This window comes from Solanum pennellii, chromosome 4, assembly GCF_001406875.1.
Source record: "Solanum pennellii chromosome 4, SPENNV200".
In the NCBI taxonomy this organism is placed as follows: Eukaryota; Viridiplantae; Streptophyta; class Magnoliopsida; order Solanales; family Solanaceae; genus Solanum; species Solanum pennellii.
In genome coordinates, this window is record NC_028640.1 from 64956310 (window position 1) to 64978390 (window position 22081).

At 27.5% G+C, this 22081-nt stretch overlaps 2 protein-coding genes across 2 annotated transcripts; both read left to right on the plus strand.

The window, feature by feature from the left end:
* The first annotated feature begins 4774 nt into the window (after positions 1-4774).
* On the plus strand, positions 4775-7606 carry LOC107017224 (protein UPSTREAM OF FLC). The gene is made up of 5 exons (XM_015217494.2): positions 4775-5045; positions 5134-5203; positions 5984-6096; positions 6169-6919; positions 7185-7606. Exons 1-5 carry the CDS (start codon positions 4838-4840, stop codon positions 7309-7311), a joined length of 1269 nt encoding a protein of 422 aa, XP_015072980.1. The 5' UTR covers positions 4775-4837; the 3' UTR covers positions 7312-7606.
* A 10346-nt stretch (positions 7607-17952) lies between these two features.
* LOC107018113 (pollen-specific protein C13) lies at positions 17953-19248 on the plus strand. The gene is made up of 2 exons (XM_015218497.2): positions 17953-18226; positions 18687-19248. The coding sequence occupies exons 1-2, from the start codon at positions 18079-18081 to the stop codon at positions 19016-19018; spliced, it is 480 nt and encodes a 159-aa protein (XP_015073983.1). The 5' UTR covers positions 17953-18078; the 3' UTR covers positions 19019-19248.
* Positions 19249-22081: the final 2833 nt, after the last annotated feature.

A 22081-nucleotide genomic window follows, 5' to 3' on the forward strand; every position in this document is an offset into this window, starting at 1 on the left:
TATATATATATATATATATATATATATATATATATATATATATGAGAAACATGTATCTGAATGTACCAAAATCTGATAAGATACGTAATATTACAAACTAAAGTATATCTAAATAATTAACTTCTAAACATGTTAGATTTACGAAAGTTCTTTCTTAATAAATCATGAAACCTTAATCCTTGTAAGACTTAATAATATTATTAATAGTACTTTAGTATTTTACATTATAATATAAAAGGTTCTTACTCTTAATGTAAAATACTCTAGCACACGTATAATTTGAAATTGAGGTCCAGAATCTTTTTTGTACAAAATAGTTATGTGAAGAGAAAGCTTCTTGTTGTTATATCTAACCCATGTGTATATAACAGATTTGATCTAACATGTCCGGTCTACTTCTGATCCCAATTGCACATACAGATTTAAATTTGTCATCACGTAAGTTTTGTGCAATGTCTTGTCACTTCGCTATGGATTTCCAAAATAATACTATATATATAGGGATGTTTGGTTGGAGATAAGTTATCTCAGAATAAGTTATCACGAGGTTAACTATCATGGGGTCAGCTATCCCACCATGTATATGAGATAACTTATCTCATCACTATGGTCTATGATATAAATGGTGGGTTAAGTTATTCCAAACATGACAACTAAATCTTTCTCCGTATAAAATCACTTTTATTAGGAACACTTTCTCCACCAATATAAAATTTATTGATACAAATTTAAATTTATTTAAATTTCGTTATAAATATCAAATATCAAATTTAAAATAAAAATAAAATAAATTAAAACAAAATACATCTATTGAATGATAAAGTTGGACGTACGAGAAAGCAGTGGTAGCTAGTACAAAAATAGTAGGACATGACATCGACTCCCTAGCCATATTAATACAGTGAATCTGCTCAACTAGCCACAAATTTTGTCATATAAATAAAAATTATTTGTCACTTAAGAATGGAGCTAGCTAGTATATTGGTTATGAATTAACATAAGTGAATAGCTTCGGTATATATTCTGTATTGTGTTAAGAATCACTTTAATATATTTACATACATGATAATTGATATATATCAGTAAATTTATATGTCTTGTACTAATTATGTTAAATTAAAAGATCATATATATAAAGAATGAAGGTAGTACCATCTTCTTTTATTAAAAATACATATAGGTTTTGTCAGTATAGTTTGAAATTCCAAATATCTTGATATAATTTGAAACAGTACGAAAGATTAGGAAAAGTATAAAATTTTATAATAATAGAGCCTAAACTAGTATCACGCCCGTTTGAACATCTTATATGAAATAGTAATTTGAAATTTAAGTTTTACTAGTATTTATCTACCAAATTATTCTATTTAGGACACATTTGGTAGGCAACACTAATTAGGATAGTTCATTGATTAAAATTTAGTTCATCTAATATATTGTTTGGCTATTTTATTTAACTTAATTCACGTGTTAGTTTTATATCATATGTGATCTTATTTTATCGCTAGAAACTGAAGGGATAAACTAATTTAAGGTTTATCAATCCTTGGACAGGACTCCTTAATGGTTAAACTATCCTCCTAATACTTTTCCTAAATTTGTTTTGTAATTGATTTGGTTTGCTATTTATATTGGTATGGTTTTAAATGTTCTTTTTAATTCGTCATAATTTGATTATTTCACTTTTTTTTTAAAAAATATCTCTATTGTATAAAAAAAATTATTCAATGTATTTCGTTAATTAACTATGGAATTTTTTCTTTTTAAAAAAATAAATTTTAGGTATTGAAAAATTTAAGTAACTTTAAATCTATGTAAAATTTAAGATTTATTTAATTGATAAAAAAATCGAAATATACTGTGTTATCANATATTAATTATTGTTATCTACCTAACAAAAAATAATATTGTTGGGCGGTTATCTACCTTGCTCTAATTACATGATTAAATAATTTCATAATAACCTAATAATGTAATGGGAAATAATTTTGTTTTAAAAAGTTTTAAATTAAACACAAAATTAAGTGAGAAACAGTGAACAAACACTTGAAAAAAAATAAATCATGTATTATTAATCTCAGAGTTGTTAATTCATGCATTACTAGTCTTTGCATTCATAATCTATGCATTACTAACCACGGCATAATCAATGTTTGTATCAAACGATCCCTTAATAACTAATGACTATTTACCTTTGTATTCATACCGAACGTGGCAAAAATAATATTTTTAATAGGTAATAATTCATTTGAATAAGTAAAACGTTTTGAGTATGCCGCAGTTGGTATATTGTTTTTGCCCCTATTGTTACCATAATGTTATTTTCTTCTTGTTGATTATTATTATCAATTATGTCATAAAGTTATTTTTTAACGAAACGTGTTAATTATAAAATGGAAACACACACTAAAAAGTACTAAATAATTCTTAGAACTCATGAATATAACTCATATATTTTACATTAGTTAAATATTTCTTCCAAAATTTATGACCAAACAAATAGTAAAACTTCATCCAAAAAATAGCTTATCAAAAATATTTAAACTCAAATGCTAGCGTGATATAATTTTTTTTCTCAAACATAAAACAAAATATAAGAAATCAGGGTAAAAATAAAATCCAACAAATTTCCCTCTTGACCTGACTTTCTAACAAAATAAATTTGTTCATCTTCTTCACATAATCTTTAGAATCTTGCATCTCTTTTTCATAATCTCCTTCATCAAATCTATGTCCCGTTATAGAGAACTTTTCTGAAACATTTTTTTCAATAATTTTTTTTATTATTGTCAAAACGATTGCGGCTAGAACTACACCCTTAGGATGAACACCCATCTATAACATGACTCCATCATTAAACCATGACTCTAATACCATTTGTTGGGATCAAAATAAGCAGGTATATTGCGGAAACTAGCAAATCAAATATCGAAAGACAACGACTCCACGAGTAAGAAGGCAAACGAGAAAAACACTAAAAAGACAAAAAGATTTAACATTGTTCGATCAATCGACCTACATCCACAAAAGAGGAACAAAAATAAACATTATCAAAATTTCCATACCATATACATATACTTCATCCGTTTAAAAAAGAATGACAGTTTCCCTTTTAATCTCTTTCAAAAGCATGACCCTTTCATCTTTTGGCAAGACTTTAATTTCAATTTTCTACATGACATGTGACTACAAAATTACAGGACATTTTGATACATTTAACATAATTTTTATTTACAACTACAATATTAAATTTTTTTCTTTTCTTAAAAACCATTCTAAATTAAACTTGATCATTTTTTAAAAAAATTGAGAGAGTATAACTTTATCAAATAAAACAAATTATAAATCATAATAAAATATAAAATATTCTAGGTAGGGGTGTACAAACCGAATCATTAAGTCAAATCAAATCGACGAACCAAATCAAATCGGAAAAAAAAATGGACTTGTGGTTTGGTTTGATTGGTTTGGCGATGGAAGAAAAAAACCGACCACTCTTGGTTTGGTTTGGTATTAGAAAAAAAGAATCAAACCGAACTCAAACCAAACAGACGCATATGTATATGCATAATTTATTTTATTTATAGATAAAAAATATTGTTTAAATATAATCTACTTTGGTGATATATTTTTAGTTAGTTTATGATTTTCAATTTTATATATTTTATAGCAAATTTGGATTTGTAAAATTTTGTATATATACATATATATAATTTATTTTATTTATAGATAAAATTATTTACATATAATCTACTTTATTAATATATTTTTAGTTAGTTTATAGTTTTCAATTTTATATATCTTTTATATATATATATAGTTTTATCTTATTTATAACTAAAAAATATTATTTACAACCTACTTTGTTAATATATTTTAAGTTACCTTATAGTTTTCAATGTTAATTTATTTTATTTCAAATTTGGACTTGTAAAAATTGTAAATATTTTATTTTGTTTTAAGATCCGAAGTTATAATTATATTGTTATAGTTTTTCAAATTCGAAGTTAATAATTTACTTTGTAATATTTTTTGTATTCAGTTTGCGTCTATCTTTTAATCTTATTAGTTTAACATAATGAACGTTGATATTTCTTTAAAAAAATTTATACTCATATAAATTTGACAGTCTTTTCGAAAATTTCTGTTCACTTAACATTTTTTAAGTTTAACTTATCACACACGTAAGCGAAAAAATATTTATCGCTTTTCAAATGCGGTTAGTTATAAAAAACCAAAAAATAGAAAAAAACTCCAAAAAACTAACTAAAATCAAAACCCAAAAAACTGACTAAAATTAAAATTCAAAAAATTAACTTTATATGATTTTTTTTATTTTTATATTTGATAAACCAGCATAATAGGTTTAGATTTTTTTTTTTTTAAAAAAAACAAACCGAACGACCTATGTAGTATGTACCCCCTAATTCTAGGGCACTGAATTGACCGGAGGTTTGCCCAATTTTAAAAGAAGAGCAGGGTTAAAAGTCAAAAAGGCAGGAGAATTAAAAAGGTGATGATGACTAATGAACCCATAAATTCTCTCCCTCTTAACTAGGATCTATTAATAATATAATATTATTTTTATTTTTTATTTTACATGAATTAATTTAAGTTGATACAAAATAAAAGAAAATATATAAAATTTATATTTTAAAAATAAATAATAAATATTCATATATTATTTTTTGCGAGCAACTAAAAGTGATAGTAATGACAGTAGAAAATACAGTGAATAAATTTTTTCTTTGCTTTTATATTTCTGATTAACTTCTTTTGTCTCTCCATATAAGTAGGTGCTTTTACAACATCACAACTCAAATAGAAAAGAGAGAGAATGAATATGGAGGTTATTGGTGATGGAAGAAGAATATGCAGAGAAAATAGTCCAGAAAGAGGGAAATCACAGAGCAACAGAGTAGTATTAATGAGAGCAAGTTTTAAAAAAGTTCAAGTTGTCTATTATTTATCAAGAAATGGACAACTTGAACACCCTCATTATATTGAAGTTACTCATCTTGCTCATCAACATCTTAGATTAAAAGGTGTAAATTTTTTACTTTTCTTTTTTGTTTGTGCTGTGAATTGAAATTAATGTGGAAGTGCATTTTTTTGTTATTGTTTTGGGAACAGATGTTATTGATAGACTTACTGTGTTGAGAGGCAGAGGCATGCCTTCACTATATTCTTGGTCTTGTAAAAGGTATGTGTGTAAATGTCCATGTTTTTTTTTTCATTTTTAACATTTTAGTATGGAACCAATATTTTACCTAGGCTGAAATTTACAAGGCTAAGTGACATGATTGAGTGTCAATTTTAATTTAATTTATTGCAAGTTACAAGTTGTGTTTGTATTAATTGAAAATAAGTGACTTGAAAAACTTATCGAAGTAAGTGTAGGTTTTAGATTTGGTCATAGATTTCAAATTTTCTTTCTTTTGTTTGAATTTTTAATGTAGTTGAAGGTGGATGTTTGTACTTCTTACCAAGGAGAAAGAAGACTTCTTATTTGGAATTAATGAAGATGTAGTTGAAACAGGTTTTGAAGCATTTCTTTTTCTAAAGTTTGGAATGAAACCCCAAATTGAATTTGAAAATCTATTAACCAAACACTAAATTTGAAATAAAGTGGGAAACTATTTTGGATAATAACAAAGTACTTTTTTTGGGTCTCAATTCAGTCCGCATGACTTACTTTTATCTTATTAGTTTGCCTGAAAAATTAACACATTTATATTATAATAAGTAACAATTAAATTGATAAGAGGATAAGTCAAATCAACTCATATAAAATGAGACTTATTATTTTCATGACCAAATGGCTCCTTATGTTTCATATTTAATAACTAACCAAAATTATTTTTAATGTAATCAAACAATATCTTTAATCTTAACACTTCACTGCTAGTAATATTAATTTGTTTGTTCCTTTGGTTGGAAATTTTATGAGAGCAATACGATAAAATGGTACTAATTTTTGTAGGAGCTACAAGAATGGATATGTGTGGAATGACTTGGCTGAAAATGATTTCATCTGCCCTTCTGAAGGAGCTGAGTATGTTCTTAAAGGATCTGAAATTATTGAAGGTTCCACAGGTAGGATTAAAATATCTTTTAGTTTCAAAATGAGTTTTGATGTTTTGACATTTTCTAAATTTTTTATTTCAGAAAAATTTCAACAAATTCATATATCACAGAGTCCACAGTTGATGAGAAACGGCCAACAAGTTCAAGAGTCAAGACGCAAATCTGAAGTCCCAAAACGACATTCAGATGAGCCAGAAAGTGTTGAGAACAACGACAATTACTTGGATGAAGAATTATTTGAAGAGAAATTCTCAACCACACCCAATTTCAGTTGCTCAAGAGGTGTAATTTGTAGTGATGAGTTAAATCGGAAGAATAATTCTACGGAGTTCACTCACACAAACTCGTTATCTCCTCCTTCAACAACTTCCTCTTCGCTCTCAGACAAACCAATTCATAGCACCACTGAAATCATCAACACTTCCAAAAGGTTCGAAGACGGTGACCCGGTGGGTACCGAGTCATTACTGAGTCGTAACTCGGTCCTCTTCCAACTCATCTCCTGTGGCGGATCTGTGTCGTTTAGAGGGAAGAGTCCGCCGCACATTGCGAAGCAGCAACCACCACCTCCGCCGCCGTGCACGGTGGTGGGTGCGAGGAAGAGCAGTAGTAGCTGTGCTAGTTTCCATAAAGGAGTATTGTGCAAGGTGGCGAAGGAAATGAATGAGGTGGAAGAGATAAAATACATGTCGGAGAATCCACGATTTGGGAATTTGCAATCGGAGGAGAAAGAGTATTTCAGTGGGAGCATTGTCGAATCAATGACGACGGAGGAGAGAACAGCTCAACTCGATTCACAATTGAAGAAATCTTCTTCCTATAACGAAGAGAGGTCAGTTAAACTGAGGTTTGGTTTGTTAATTAATAATTTAAAATGGCAAGGAAAAGATAAAAGTCCCGTGACTATGCAAGGAGTAGATGGGTTACTATTTTGTGAATGTAAGGCCATTCATTTTACTAAAATAGTTTTAAAAACTTGTTACTACATTGGTAAAAGTTTGTCTCAACTTTCTTATTTGAGGTGAAAAAGGTATGTCTAAGTTGAAGAAAAGTACTTGTGATCAGGCTTTAATATTTGGATGTGATTTAATATGTAGGAGCTCAAAGGCAGGGCTAAGAGAAGTAGCAACAGAAGAAGAAGAAGAAGAAAAGGAGGAATTGAAGGCTGTAAAAGGAAAATGCATCCCAAGGAAAAAGTCTTCTTCTAAACACTCCAAAAAGTGACCTTTTTTCTGATCTTTCAGATCACCAAAAGCTTTTCTTTGGGGCTTTTAGTTGGATCTAGTTATAAAAGTATTGTTTTATGCTTAGGTTGTAACTCCTTCTTTTGGTAGGGTTACTAAAACTCATTAAAATTATTCAGGATAACTAAGGAAGTAAGATCAAAATGTAGGATTTGTTATTCAAAATCTAACAACCTAAGTTTTTTTTTGTTTCACATTCGGATGTTCAGTTTGCGGTGGAGTTCGAGATAATTTCGGACTGCGCATTGCAGGGTCCTAACATGATTTTTTCGATACCGAAAGCTCGAACCTGAAATTTCTGATTAAAAAATAGAGCAATCCCACTTATAACACAACCGATGTTTGCACAACCAAAGTTTTATTTATTAGAGGCAAATTTATTTTGTTGTTTTACAAAAAATAAAAAACAATTTGTCTCACCAAAAAGATCATGTTAATTAAAGGAATTTTCCTCTACAGTTGAACCAAAGAGGAAAACTATCTTGTACTTGAGGTAGTACTAGCTTGCTCCGTGTGACATATCTCTCACCATTAGTAAGCAAATTTCAGTTGTTTCATCCATTTAGGATTTGGCTCCCCTTTATTATCCCTTACTTTCATTTCGTCAAGTGCATATTTAAATAAGAAACGTGTGTTTTATTTAAACTTTTAAGGTTAAGATTATACTATGTAAATAAATATTATACCCATAGTCTATCATTTTCTTTCTGTATATGTTTTGATGGATAAAGTGATACGAGATTATAGGTTTTAGAGTTGGGTTGAATGAATTTTCAAGTTGGGTGGGTTGAATTTTAGTTAGGCAGGTTGGGTATAGGAAGTAAAATTTTAATTATATTAAAAATATATCCATGTAAACGCCGTATAAAATTAGGGGTGTGTACTATCTGAATTAAATCGAAAAATCAAATCAAATAAAACCGAATTTTAATTTGGATTGATTTTTTGGATTCTTCGTTTGATTTTGGATTTATAATTTATTTTGTTTGGTTTTTTTGGTTAGATTTCGGATTCAGAAAAATAAAAATCGAAAAACTGAAAAATCCGTATTATATATATATATATATATATATATATATATATATATATATATGGTTAGAATTAAGTTGGAGTTCATCACTTTTGTCCCTTTTTAGTTATTTCCATTATGACTTAGTTTATTTTTTTTATGTTTGGACATCTATAACTGATATACTTTTAAATATTATGTTTTACGTTTTATTTGTGATTCATACTAAAAAGTATATTTAAGAAATATAATATTATATATATAATTTTTTTAAAATTGCAAATAACTTTGTTATGTCTCTAATTATTGACATAACTGATTAACCAAATCGAAAAAACTCAAACCAAAAAGAGAAAAACCAAACCAAACCAAACCAAATTTATTTTGGTTTGGATTGAGTTACACTTCTTCAAAATCAAAAATCGGAAATCCAAACCAAATAGTTTAAAACTAATCGGAAAATCGAATGCACACACCTACGTAGAATAATAAAAGTGGTGACTTAACCAGGGGCGGAGGTACACTATACCCAGTCCAATTGGACAACGTTCGTCGGAAAATTACATCGCATATATAAATAAAATTACACCTTAAATGATTAAATAACACATTTTAGATACCCTTAGACACACTAAAGTCTCCTAGCCTAACGGTATCTTGGGTCAACGTATTGCAAGATGCGCGCATGCACAGGTTTGAATCTCCTTTTTTGAATAATTCAAAATAAGTATTATCTATGAATAATATTAATTAGAAACCTAATTATAGTTAATAAATATGTTCTTTTCCTAACAATTCAAAACTCATATTTAAATTTTAGTTATTTTTTTCAATAAAATTTTAAATAAAATTTAAAAATAATTATTTAATTTAAATCTAATTAGGAAATTCTAATTTTTTTTCTGTACCGCTACTAAAAGTGAAAAGGGCTCTAAATTCTTTTTATTAAAAACTCATTTGATTTTACTCTTTATTTTTCATATCTTGTTGTTAAGTCGCCAAAGGTTGGTGAAATCTTGAAGTATAAAACTGATTTCATCATAAACTAAATTTTCTGTTTCTCTTTTTTTTTTCCCGTTCACTTCCTATTTAAATAAACATGAAAATTCAAGTTAAATCTTACGTGGTTTTATTTTAAAAAATTTAGTATATTTTTTCATTAGAAAAATTAATTGTTAATGTTACATAGTTCGATTTCAAAATTTTAGTGCGCCCATCGTCAAATTATTGTTTTTACTATGCAATTTTTGGACACCCTTCATGAAACTTCTGACTACGCCACTGAACTTAACTAACTAAGAATAAATATGTGCTCAAAGTTGGCTGACAAGGAAAATATGTCAAAAATACATATATAACTAAGGATAAATGTAACCCTTTTCTAAAAGTATTAAGCAAATATGACTATTTTCTGTTAACTAAATACAAGAAAACAAAATATTCAAAATCTCTTATAAAATGACATAAATTTGTAAGAAGACTGCAAAATTAAATCTATAAAATAAATTAATCCAATATTTCTTAGTCGTGATAACTTGTATAATTGCAACCTATTCATTGCGTAGCTTTTAAAAGACGTTTGTGGATTGAGAAATCTTACTTTTTTGCAAAAAGTTTGCAAAAACTCCCAAAGGTGAGAACCTTTGAGATGGTATACATTGAAATTAGGGGTAAATTTCGTAAATCATCACGTAATTATGATTTATTCTTCACTAATATCACGTAATTATATCAATTAACAAAAAATATATGAGAAGCTAACCAGTATCACAGCAACATGGTCATAAAGCTACTTTTATCACCGTAAAACATTTTGCTTTATAGTCATTATTCATAATGAATACAACTCAAAATTAGATTTACTTCGTTTTAATTTTATAAACAATCACATTCCTATTTCATTCCGAATCTCCATTAGAGTAGAATTATCTTCCATTGTGTATCAAATCTCTATACTTTTATGAGTACAATTGATTTGTAATTGTGTTGAAATAACTTCAATGAGATCTTGTAGGTCGTATTATTCTTGAGATGTATTTCAACGATTTTATAATCATTGTAAATAGTATTTGAAATCCACGATTCAAAATGTCTTAACAGAAGTTGTGAAATCAATATTTTAAGAGAAATCAAAATATAAACAATATAAGAATTAGTCAAATAAATACAACGTATAATATACCCTACAAAAAAATATAGAATTAGCTATACAATTTCTTAGCAATCTCAAGCTAATTTATCGCTAAAACGCTTCTAGATAATTGAATTTTTTTAAAATTTCTCGCTAAGAAGAATCAACATGATTTTTTTTTTATTTAGCTATAAAATTTCTCTCTAAGTTGGAGAAGATGTATTTTTATTTGCATGTTCTGTGTCTTGCATGTTTAGTTTATTTTGTTTAGTAATTTTCAAGATTCAAAAAAATACATGTTACAATGCATTTGGAAGTGTATATGGAATTTTTATTATGTTATAGTTAGTATTTATTTTTGTATTTCATATACTTATTGTATTTTGTGTTCTGTTTTTTTTTTTGTGTGTGTTAGTTATGTCAATGTAACACATTTTATGAGTTTGATTGTGTATTTAGAATAGATTTGTAAGTGTATATGTAATTTTCATTCTGTTATGGTTATTATTTGTTTTTGTATTTTCATAGTTTTAATGTTTTTTATATTCACTGTTATAGTTAGCATGTATTTTTGTATTTCATATATTTATTGTATTTTGTGTTCTATTTTTTTTTTGTGTGTAAGTTATGTCAATGTAACACATTTTATGAGTTTGATTGTGTATTTACTATTATCGAATAGATTTGTAAGTGTATATGGAATTTTCATTCTGTTGTAGTTATTATTTATTTTGGTATTTCATAGTTTTAATGTTTTTTGTATTCATAGATTTGGAAGTGTATATTGAATTTTATTGTTGTTTTAGTCAGTATGTATTTTTGTATTTAATAGTTTTATTGTATTTTGTATCCATAGATTTGGAATTGTATTTCATATATTTAATTCATTTTGTATTTCTGTTTTTTCTTTGTGATAGTTATGTCAATGTACCACAGTTAGTATTTATTTTTGTATTTAATAGTTTTATTGTATTTTGTATCCATAGATTTGGAATTGTATTTCATATATTTATTGTATTTTGTATCCATAGATTTGGAATTGTATTTCATATATTTATTGTATTTTGTATCCATAGATTTGGAATTGTATTTCATATATTTATTGTATTTTGTATCCATAGATTTGGAATTGTATTTCATATATTTATTGTATTTTGTATCCATAGATTTGGAATTGTATTTCATATATTTATTGTATTTTGTATCCATAGATTTGGAATTGTATTTCATATATTTATTGTATTTTGTATCCATAGATTTGGAATTGTATTTCATATATTTATTGTATTTTGTATCCATAGATTTGGAATTGTATTTCATATATTTATTGTATTTTGTATCCATAGATTTGGAATTGTATTTCATATATTTATTGTATTTTGTATCCATAGATTTGGAATTGTATTTCATATATTTATTGTATTTTGTATCCATAGATTTGGAATTGTATTTCATATATTTATTGTATTTTGTATCCATAGATTTGGAATTGTATTTCATATATTTATTGTATTTTGTATCCATAGATTTGGAATTGTATTTCATATATTTATTGTATTTTGTATCCATAGATTTGGAATTGTATTTCATATATTTATTGTATTTTGTATCCATAGATTTGGAATTGTATTTCATATATTTATTGTATTTTGTATCCATAGATTTGGAATTGTATTTCATATATTTATTGTATTTTGTATCCATAGATTTGGAATTGTATTTCATATATTTATTGTATTTTGTATCCATAGATTTGGAATTGTATTTCATATATTTATTGTATTTTGTATCCATAGATTTGGAATTGTATTTCATATATTTATTGTATTTTGTATCCATAGATTTGGAATTGTATTTCATATATTTATTGTATTTTGTATCCATAGATTTGGAATTGTATTTCATATATTTATTGTATTTTGTATCCATAGATTTGGAATTGTATTTCATATATTTATTGTATTTTGTATCCATAGATTTGGAATTGTATTTCATATATTTATTGTATTTTGTATCCATAGATTTGGAATTGTATTTCATATATTTATTGTATTTTGTATCCATAGATTTGGAATTGTATTTCATATATTTATTGTATTTTGTATCCATAGATTTGGAATTGTATTTCATATATTTATTGTATTTTGTATCCATAGATTTGGAATTGTATTTCATATATTTATTGTATTTTGTATCCATAGATTTGGAATTGTATTTCATATATTTATTGTATTTTGTATCCATAGATTTGGAATTGTATTTCATATATTTATTGTATTTTGTATCCATAGATTTGGAATTGTATTTCATATATTTATTGTATTTTGTATCCATAGATTTGGAATTGTATTTCATATATTTATTGTATTTTGTATCCATAGATTTGGAATTGTATTTCATATATTTATTGTATTTTGTATCCATAGATTTGGAATTGTATTTCATATATTTATTGTATTTTGTATCCATAGATTTGGAATTGTATTTCATATATTTATTGTATTTTGTATCCATAGATTTGGAATTGTATTTCATATATTTATTGTATTTTGTATCCATAGATTTGGAATTGTATTTCATATATTTATTGTATTTTGTATCCATAGATTTGGAATTGTATTTCATATATTTATTGTATTTTGTATCCATAGATTTGGAATTGTATTTCATATATTTATTGTATTTTGTATCCATAGATTTGGAATTGTATTTCATATATTTATTGTATTTTGTATCCATAGATTTGGAATTGTATTTCATATATTTATTGTATTTTGTATCCATAGATTTGGAATTGTATTTCATATATTTATTGTATTTTGTATCCATAGATTTGGAATTGTATTTCATATATTTAATTCATTTTGTATTTCTGTTTTTTCTTTGTGATAGTTATGTCAATGTACCACAGTTAGTATTTATTTTTGTATTTCATAATTTTAATGTTTTTTGTATTCATAAATTTGGAAGTATATATTGAATTTTGATACTGTTTTAGTCAGTATATATTTTTATATTTCATAGGTATACTGTATTTTTGTATCTATAGACTTGGAATTGTATATTATATTTAATACATCTAAATGTATTTTGTGTTCTGTTTTTTTTTTTGTGATAGTTATGTCAATGTACCACATATTAGTAATCATATCTGTTTTTTTTTCTCACATTGATACGTATTCAGTAAATTAAATAATGATAATTGCATTGATCAAAATGCATAAAAATGCAGAACGCAAATACATATGATTAATAATTATACAAGCAAAATCGCATCAAATCACAATCAAATACAAAAACATAAGGATTAATTAACTGACTTTCGATTTTTCTATCCTGTTTATTTTTCAAAAAGCTTTTACCCAGATTATTTTTCAAAACATAAACCTCGCAAGAATTTTTTTGTAATTGATGAACATCATGAATAATAGACAAATTTATCGTTCAGTTTTGTATAAGTTGTAACTCGTGTTGAGAGTTTTAAGCATGTGTTACTTTTTATAAATTTTTTCTCCCCTAAATAGCTCCTGTTTGTTATATAAATTCTGTATTCTTTTTAATTAAACAAAATAATTAAAATATAATTAACATACATAATAAGGTAAAATTTTGACACTATCACTAAATATTGAAAGTGTTGACACTATACCCTATTAAATACTAAAATATTGACATTTTAAAAAATTTCCCTTATTATTTTGCTAGATTTAGGATAGGGGAAAATTTTGGGTCAAAGGCCCAAAACAAAAATGGGATAAAAGCCCAAAATATGTGGGTCCAAAAACCGTTCAAAGCGAACAGAACCCGGATTTGGATCCAAATCTCTTTCCCTCTCTCTTATTTCTTGTTTATTTACTTGCTTTATGTGTTAGTTTTAAGTTAAGAAAACTCCAAACTCCCCGCAAACGTCTCAAATGTTTTATTAACATAAAACCAATAATTTTGCAAATAACTCACTTAGATATAATATTTTAATTCTTTACCCTCCTAAGTGATTTTCAAAATTAAGTGATTTCAGCCAAATACAAAGTTAGTTGTCGGATAACCGTATTAAGCGGATATTTTAGGTGCCTTAAACACCTTCCTAAAATATAAAATTGAATCCCGAATCCCTTTTAAAATTATTTTCAATTGATTTTTCTGTTGAGTCTTTTGAAAATAGAAGTTTTCTTGATTTTTCTTAAAAATTAAGTGGTGACTCTAAAAAGTTGAAAACTCTTCGAAACAAATATATTTCGATAAAACACATCTTCTCGACTTATTTGATAAATTTGAATCAAAATTTAAAGGATCTTCGACAAATTGGGAGAAGAAATTTGAAACTCATCACTCATCTATCGTTCATTACTTACCTTGGATTCCCAGATTCTTGAATGTATTAAAAAAAAAACCACCTGACAGCACATTCTTTTTTATCCTATTTTCTATTATTTTCTACCATTTCAAAAAATTACAAAAATCACTCTTTTCTATAATATTTCACTTTTTCAGATACATCACTGTAAACTACTAATCCAAGATTATTTTTCTTTTTTTCACGCCTAAAATCACTCTATGGTATCACCAATTATCTTCACACTCTATTTCAAATTTTTTCTCTTTCTGATTTATCAGTTGCAAGTTATTGAATAGGTAGTTCTTTTTCATCCATTTTTTTCTTTCCACTTCATCCGATATTGATTTTTTTTTAGATTTTTCTTCTACAAATTTAATTGGTGAAGGATGCATCTTTAATTTCAAAACCGATTGTGAAAAAAATCCCTAAAAAAAAGAGGAAAAGGTCGACGAGTTGTTGGTGGCTCTGATAAGAGCTTTGGGTCGAGATCCATGGGTGACACCATTGTGAAAGTGAAAATAAAAGTCATGGAAGTTGATACAGAGCAACAGAGGAAGTGTAGAAGAATTTTTTCCATCATCAGTTTTTGCTTTCAGCAGATCAGATTATTGCCTTTTTTTTTTTGATTTTTTGTTGTTCGTCTTTTATCAGATATATATGTGTTTAGTTTTTTAATGTATTTAGTCATTTTTGTTTCTTAAATTAATGTATAACATTTTATTTTTTTGTTGCTTTCAGTAGATCTTTTAATGTATCTAATTAATTTTTATTCTTAAATTAATGTATAATTCGTTCAGATCATTTTTATAATACATTACAATTTTACCATGTGCAATATATATCGTTTTCAAATATTAATTTTAATGCATAACCTCAATTTATTGAAACACAAATTAGTATGTATCATGTTCATATATAGTTATGTATTGAATACACAACTATTATAAATTTCATTATATTTACCACCGATACACAGACCCAACCTTATTTAACTAGGGGTGTGTAGACACTCTGCAGTCACGTTCCACCCCGTTTGGGGCGTGACAACAATCACCATTCACTTAGCCGTGTATAGTACGATATATAGTTTTGTCCATGGGGAGTCACAAGTATGTAAAGTTTATCAAAATAATTAGAATAATGTTTAATAATTAGGGGGTCAATTCATCAGTTAAATCCTCAATGCTTAAGTCAACCACAATCCACTGCACACTTTTGGATCTGCACAACTTAGGTACAAATTGTAAATTAGATTTCTGATGCATGAAGTTAGCAATTGCACATGTAGCTGTTTAATAAGATCCATCGACACTGTTCCCACTTGTAAAACTTTGACTAAATGAAAGACTTTAATTATGTAAAGGGAATCCATGAGATTTTAGTTTATGTTATTTTTCTCATTCAATATTAGTTTAAAGATATTTCATGAATTTGCTTACCATAGTGTATATATTTTCTTGATGATGCTAATTAACTTCAGGGATGCCATAGCGTCAAGCATATAAATGGGATTGTAAATTGGAACCAACTACAATTAGTTAGTGTTAATATGAATTGGAAGTTAAGAAGGGTAATAGGGAAAGCAAATTATATATAGAAAAACTATACTGTTATTACATGATTATTTTATGTATATATAGTAGATATTGAAGCTCTTTAAAAAAAATTTTGATTTAAAATTTTTATATATTAGAATCTTGTACAATTTTGTGTTTGCGATTCAAAGACTGAACAACCACAATGACTAGCTAAAAAGTTCATTAAAGACGCAATGGAATTGTTAAATTTATTCCATAAACTACACACCAATCCAATTTATGAAATCTCCTTATCTTCTTTTATTTTATTTTCTTACGTTAATATCTATAATTAAATCCTTTTAAATTAAATTCATATTGAAAAATCTTATACCTCCTGACAAAAACGATTTTATACTTAAAAAAAAAAAGTCCTCCTTTCAATTATGTGGCGTTATGTGAAATTAAAGTGGTATCTTGCGCCATAATTTTGAATGATTATAGCGCCTAATCTGGCAGCGCTATTATTAGAAAAGAAAATTAATGTAAAAGACGAACAAAAATAAATTAGGCGGGCCACCACCACAACTTTTTTTTTTTTTATCATACGTTAAGAATTTGAAAGAGGAACACTTAGATCTTATTGTTTCCTATTTTGACAAACTCATTGCAAAAAATGTTACGTAAAAGCAATTTCACTTCTTCTTTCAATTCACACACAAATCCTTGGCAATAAAAGTTTCCAACATTGGAATATAAACATTTACAAATTACAATATGTTGTTTCGTAGGATGTGTTAAAAATTCAATATTAATTTTAATTATGTTATTACTTAATTTTGTTGGACAAATGGATTAGTAGTAATGATTAATGCGTAGAACTTTTCAAATTTGAATTAAAATTCAATAATTCGAATATTTTTTTATTAATCTATCAATAATTAGTTGTTTAAATAATGATTTTGATATTTTTTATACTAAATTGTCAATTTTTCATAATTTTAGATTTTTCTATAACGAATCAATCGATAATCTTGATATATTAACTGTTTTGAATTAGACTTTGATATATCTAGTCAAATTATCATTTTTAACGAACTGAATTTTTTTTTTCTTAACAATTTAATAGATAATGACGATTGCAAAAAGTAGAAGTAACTGAAAAATTTAACAGATCTCCCGCGTAAGGAGAAAAGGGGCAGATGGAACCCACGCACCGAAATTAATGAACCTTTGATTGGCAATGCCAGTTGAGGAAAAAAGAAATATATTGCCGCAAGACGCGCTTAGTATATACCACCTTTCTTAATTACTTCCTCTGTACAATGTAAGATTTTTCGTTGATTAAGAGTGAAACGATATAAGTTTAATTAAGATATTATTAAAATTTATCTATTTGAAAATATGCGTAGAATAAGTCATAATAATTTGTAAATTTAAATTTTTTAACATATAATTAAAATTTATATGTTTGAAAATATGTGTAGAATAAGTCATGATAATTTATTAATTTAAATTTTTTAAAGTATAATTAAAAATAAATTTATTTGAATCTCGAACTATAAAAGGTAGCACATAAATTAGGACGGAGTATTCACTTGATTCCCGAAGCTCCCATGTGACTTTACTACTGTCTGCCAGCCAATCCACCGACGCCTTAACCCCATTATATTCCACTTTCCTCTCTGTCTCCATTTCTATCTATTCCCTTCAACGCAAAAGTAGAGAGAGTTTGAGATTTCTTCTTTCAGAAAATGGCAAGATTGGTTGTATTTGTTGCTCTTTGCTTCCTCTCTGTTTCTTTGGCTACTGCCAATTCCAACCCTTTCCTTGTCAAGGGTAAATGTTATTGTGATACTTGCCGATGTGGATTTGAGACCCCTGCTACTAAGTATCTTGCTGGTAAACACTAAAAACCCCCTCATTCTGCATTTTCTACTGTTCATATTTCAAGATCTGTTCTCATTTCTGCCATTTCTTGACTACCCATTTGCAGATCTACTCTATAGATTTACTAGATCGTATTGTATAGTGTTTAAGTGAGGAAATGTTCATTTCTTGTCTGATTTAGTAATACAGTGATGTAGTTTATCATCAAATTGGATTGTTTCATGTCGTACTGTGAACAGTTTTTTTGTTGCCTGAGTCGGATTTAGCCTTCTGATATTGAGTTCATATGAATCTACTACTTTTGACGCCGAACATAAATTTTGGGGAATAAATTGCGAGCAATGGTAGATATGAACCTATAACTTCTAACAGTTTTAAAAATTGAACTCATATGAAGTTTAAATCTTAAATCTGCGCCTTTTTTGCTGCTAGTTTACTGTAGGATTAACAATAATTGTGGTATGATGAACAGGATCTAAGGTTAAAGTTGAGTGCAAAAACAGGGTGACCAACAAAATCACATACACAACTGATGGAGTGACAAACTCACAGGGTGAATACAACATCTTAGTTAAACGTGACTGTGGTGATGATGTCTGTGATGTTGTGCTCGTCGAGAGCGGTGATAAATCATGTAACATCCCCAATGCTGGTCGTGATCGTGCCCGTGTTGCTCTCACCCGCAACAATGGTATGACCTCTGATGTTCGTTACGCTAACAACATGGGTTTCCTCTCCAATGAGCCTCTTGCTGCCTGCACTCAGATCCTCCAGCAATACCAATTGACTGAGGATCAATATTGAAGAAACAAGAACAACAAATAATTTGTTATGAATCTTTGTTTGATGGGTTTAGGGTTCATTTATTATTATATGATGCTATAGGCATCAAAATTGATACTTCTATTCTCTTTGTTATTGTTTTCTGGATGTTCAGCTTCAAACTTATATGTTTCCTTTTAGTAGTATATGAGGAAATTTTAATGGCTCATTAAAATTATTACTTATGCTTAAATTGTGGCTTGGTTCATTTTCTTGCTGCTAGTCAATAGACATAGTCTTAATACTTAAAGTTTGTTTTAAATATAATAAAGGACTAAGTTGTTGGAGCTTGGATAGTTCTTAATATTGCTTCATAAAAAAGCATAATGATGTCTAAGTACTTTCATATGTAACACGGTATTACTTGTGGGATTCATAATGGAAACAATGTTAACTCCTATAAGAAGCAAGCAAGCAAAAGAGATAATACAACATTTGTTCTATCCTGCACATGAGGCATGAAGTTAAAAATGATAGAAATTAATAACAATAAGATGAAAGTAATATGCAAGTGAAAGTGTTCTGTGTTGATTCTTCAAAGTATGTTGTTTTAAGAGTTTTAATTAGAAAATTTAGCAAATAAAAGAACATGTTTATTCTAAAAAAAAAAAAACTGAATCTAAAAACTGATTACTAGTCTCAGGAAATAGCTTATTGACTTCTAAGACAAGTGCAACAAACACTATGTTGTCAATCTTCCCTCTAAACTAAAATAATTTTTAATGTAATTTGCAAACACTAAGCTGATCACGTATTGTGGGAAGGACATTGATTTTAGGGGTTTTATGAACATCTTAGTATGATCACATAAAGAAGTGATATTTCACATTATATGTTTATTTCGTTTATATTCAACTGGATTCTTTGAAGCTGAAGTACTTTCACAATAAAATGGCATTGATTTTCCTACTTTAAAGGAAGTTCTTCAAATAACATTCTGTAGCCAAATAGCTTGACAAGCACATGATGTTGAAGTGATGTACTCCATCACACTAGTAAAAATAGTAACAACGGATTGTTCTTTTGAAGATGAAAAAATAACTATATACCCCAACATAAAAACATATATGGTATATTTTTTTGTCTTGAAGATTTTCAATATAGTCAGTATCAGTGTAGCTAAGCAAATTTTCAGCTGCTTTCATTTTATAAAATTATTTAAAGGCACTAGTATCATTCAAGTACTGCAAAAGTCCTATTGACAACTTGGAGATGCATTTCCTTTTTACTCTTGAGCTTGTTAACGAGACCTAGATAATTGATAGATATGTTTAAATATAGCTAATAATAACTATGTTCTCTTCAATAGGTATTTTTTTTGTTTTTTCATATTTTACTCGTAGCATTTCAAATCATTTCTGAAGTCCTTTACGGAGATTATACCAATTGGTATGAGTATCATGATAAAATTTGGTAAAAATTCAGCACTGAAATTTTTTGTTAGGGAAAGATACAATTTACCTTTAACATTATATAGTTATGTTGATCAAAATAATATTTAATCATTTTTATATATTATTATATTATATACATGTAAATTATATTTTTGATACAAAATAATTTATAGTTTTTAATACATTTGGCTAGTAATTATTTTGATCGATCGTTCAAGTATAATTCATCCTTTTGTTTTTGGGTTCTTATTTGTTAGTACTCATTGAATTTTCATTAATTCAAATTCATATCAAATAGTGTTTTCTGTTTAAAAAAAAATTCATGTCTAAGAGCCTGTTTGGCTCAGCTTAAAAGCTGGTCAAACTGACTTAAAAGCTGGTTTTTGACTTATTTAGCTGTTTGGCAATACTCAAAATAACTTATTTTAAGTTAAAAAAAACTTATTTTAAGCCAAAAGTTAAAAGCTGGGGTAGGGGTGCTTTTATTTTTTTAGCTTATAAGCTGTTTTAAGTTGACCACATTTTTATCTTTTTGCCCTTAATATCTTTATACCATCTCCAAATCACCCACATAACCCTAACATCTCTTTCTTCCATTTTCCCTTTTCACGTTTGGCATAGCAACTTCAGCACTTTTATCCAAACGCATAACTGCTTATTTTAAAAATAAGTTTCAGCACTTTCAAAAGTACTTTTTTAAAGCTGCTTTTATTAAGCCCATCCAAACGGGCCCTAAGACTTGAAACTGAAATGTTTGATTTAAGGGGGGAACTCTATCCACTAGACCACATGATGCCCTCTTATTAGGAAAAATTGTGTAGTACGATAAACATATGGTATTACTATACACCACTATAGTTTGGATTATCATTCACAACTATTGCTTCATAAATATAGTTATGTTAACGCGCTGTCTCCGCTCTCTCTCGGCTCTCGCCCCTCTGTTTTTGCCCTCTCTCTTGTCTCTTGCCCCTCTTCCTCTGTCCTCTCGCGCTTGCTTCTGCCTCGCTCTCCCAGTCGCGTCTCTTCTCTCTAGCCTATTCTTCTCTATCTCTCTGCAATACGAATATAATGGTAACACTCAATGATACAAATACAAATGGTGACACCTAAATACAATACACAAGGCAATTTGTGAATACAAATACATTTTATTACGAATTACAATAATGATACAAATTGTATCCGTTAATATCTCTAATACAATTGATTTGCTTCAACAAATTGAATACAATAGTTTTAAACAATTGTATTAATTGATACAGATCAGTTGTATAAATTGTATTCATGATACGATTATCAAGTCAGATATACAAATCGATTGTATCTCTCTCAAATCTCGTTGGCTTCTCTTATCCCTTTCCCAATCTCGCTCTTCTATGTCCTCCTTCTAGTAGCTCGTTTTTTTATATACAGATCAGTTCTATTCACAATATAGTTAGACCAATTGTGTTCCCTCCTCGTTAATGCTTGACTTCACAATCTTACTCGCTTCTCTCCTTCTTATAGCATGTATCTAGAAATCATAATTAAGCAAACGATAGATAGATAAGAAGCCTGGATTATGTTTTTAGTCATGACTGTTTTTGAAAGTTCCTTCTTTCATTATTGGTTCACTTCATTGTTAGCATTAGAGGGTGTTTCGATTTGA

What these genes read in the sequence shown, in the direction of transcription:
- LOC107017224 (XM_015217494.2), top strand. Translation starts at nt 4,838, where the DNA reads ATGAATATGGAGGTTATTGGTGATGGAAGAAGAATATGCAGAGAAAAT. An exon ending in TATTCTTGGTCTTGTAAAAG is followed by an intron (nt 5,204 to 5,983) that starts GTATGTGTGTAA and finishes TAATTTTTGTAG; the next exon opens with GAGCTACAAGAATGGATATG. An exon ending in TCTTCCTATAACGAAGAGAG is followed by an intron (nt 6,920 to 7,184) that starts GTCAGTTAAACT and finishes TTTAATATGTAG; the next exon opens with GAGCTCAAAGGCAGGGCTAA.
- LOC107018113 (XM_015218497.2), top strand. Translation starts at nt 18,079, where the DNA reads ATGGCAAGATTGGTTGTATTTGTTGCTCTTTGCTTCCTCTCTGTTTCT. An exon ending in TGCTACTAAGTATCTTGCTG is followed by an intron (nt 18,227 to 18,686) that starts GTAAACACTAAA and finishes TATGATGAACAG; the next exon opens with GATCTAAGGTTAAAGTTGAG.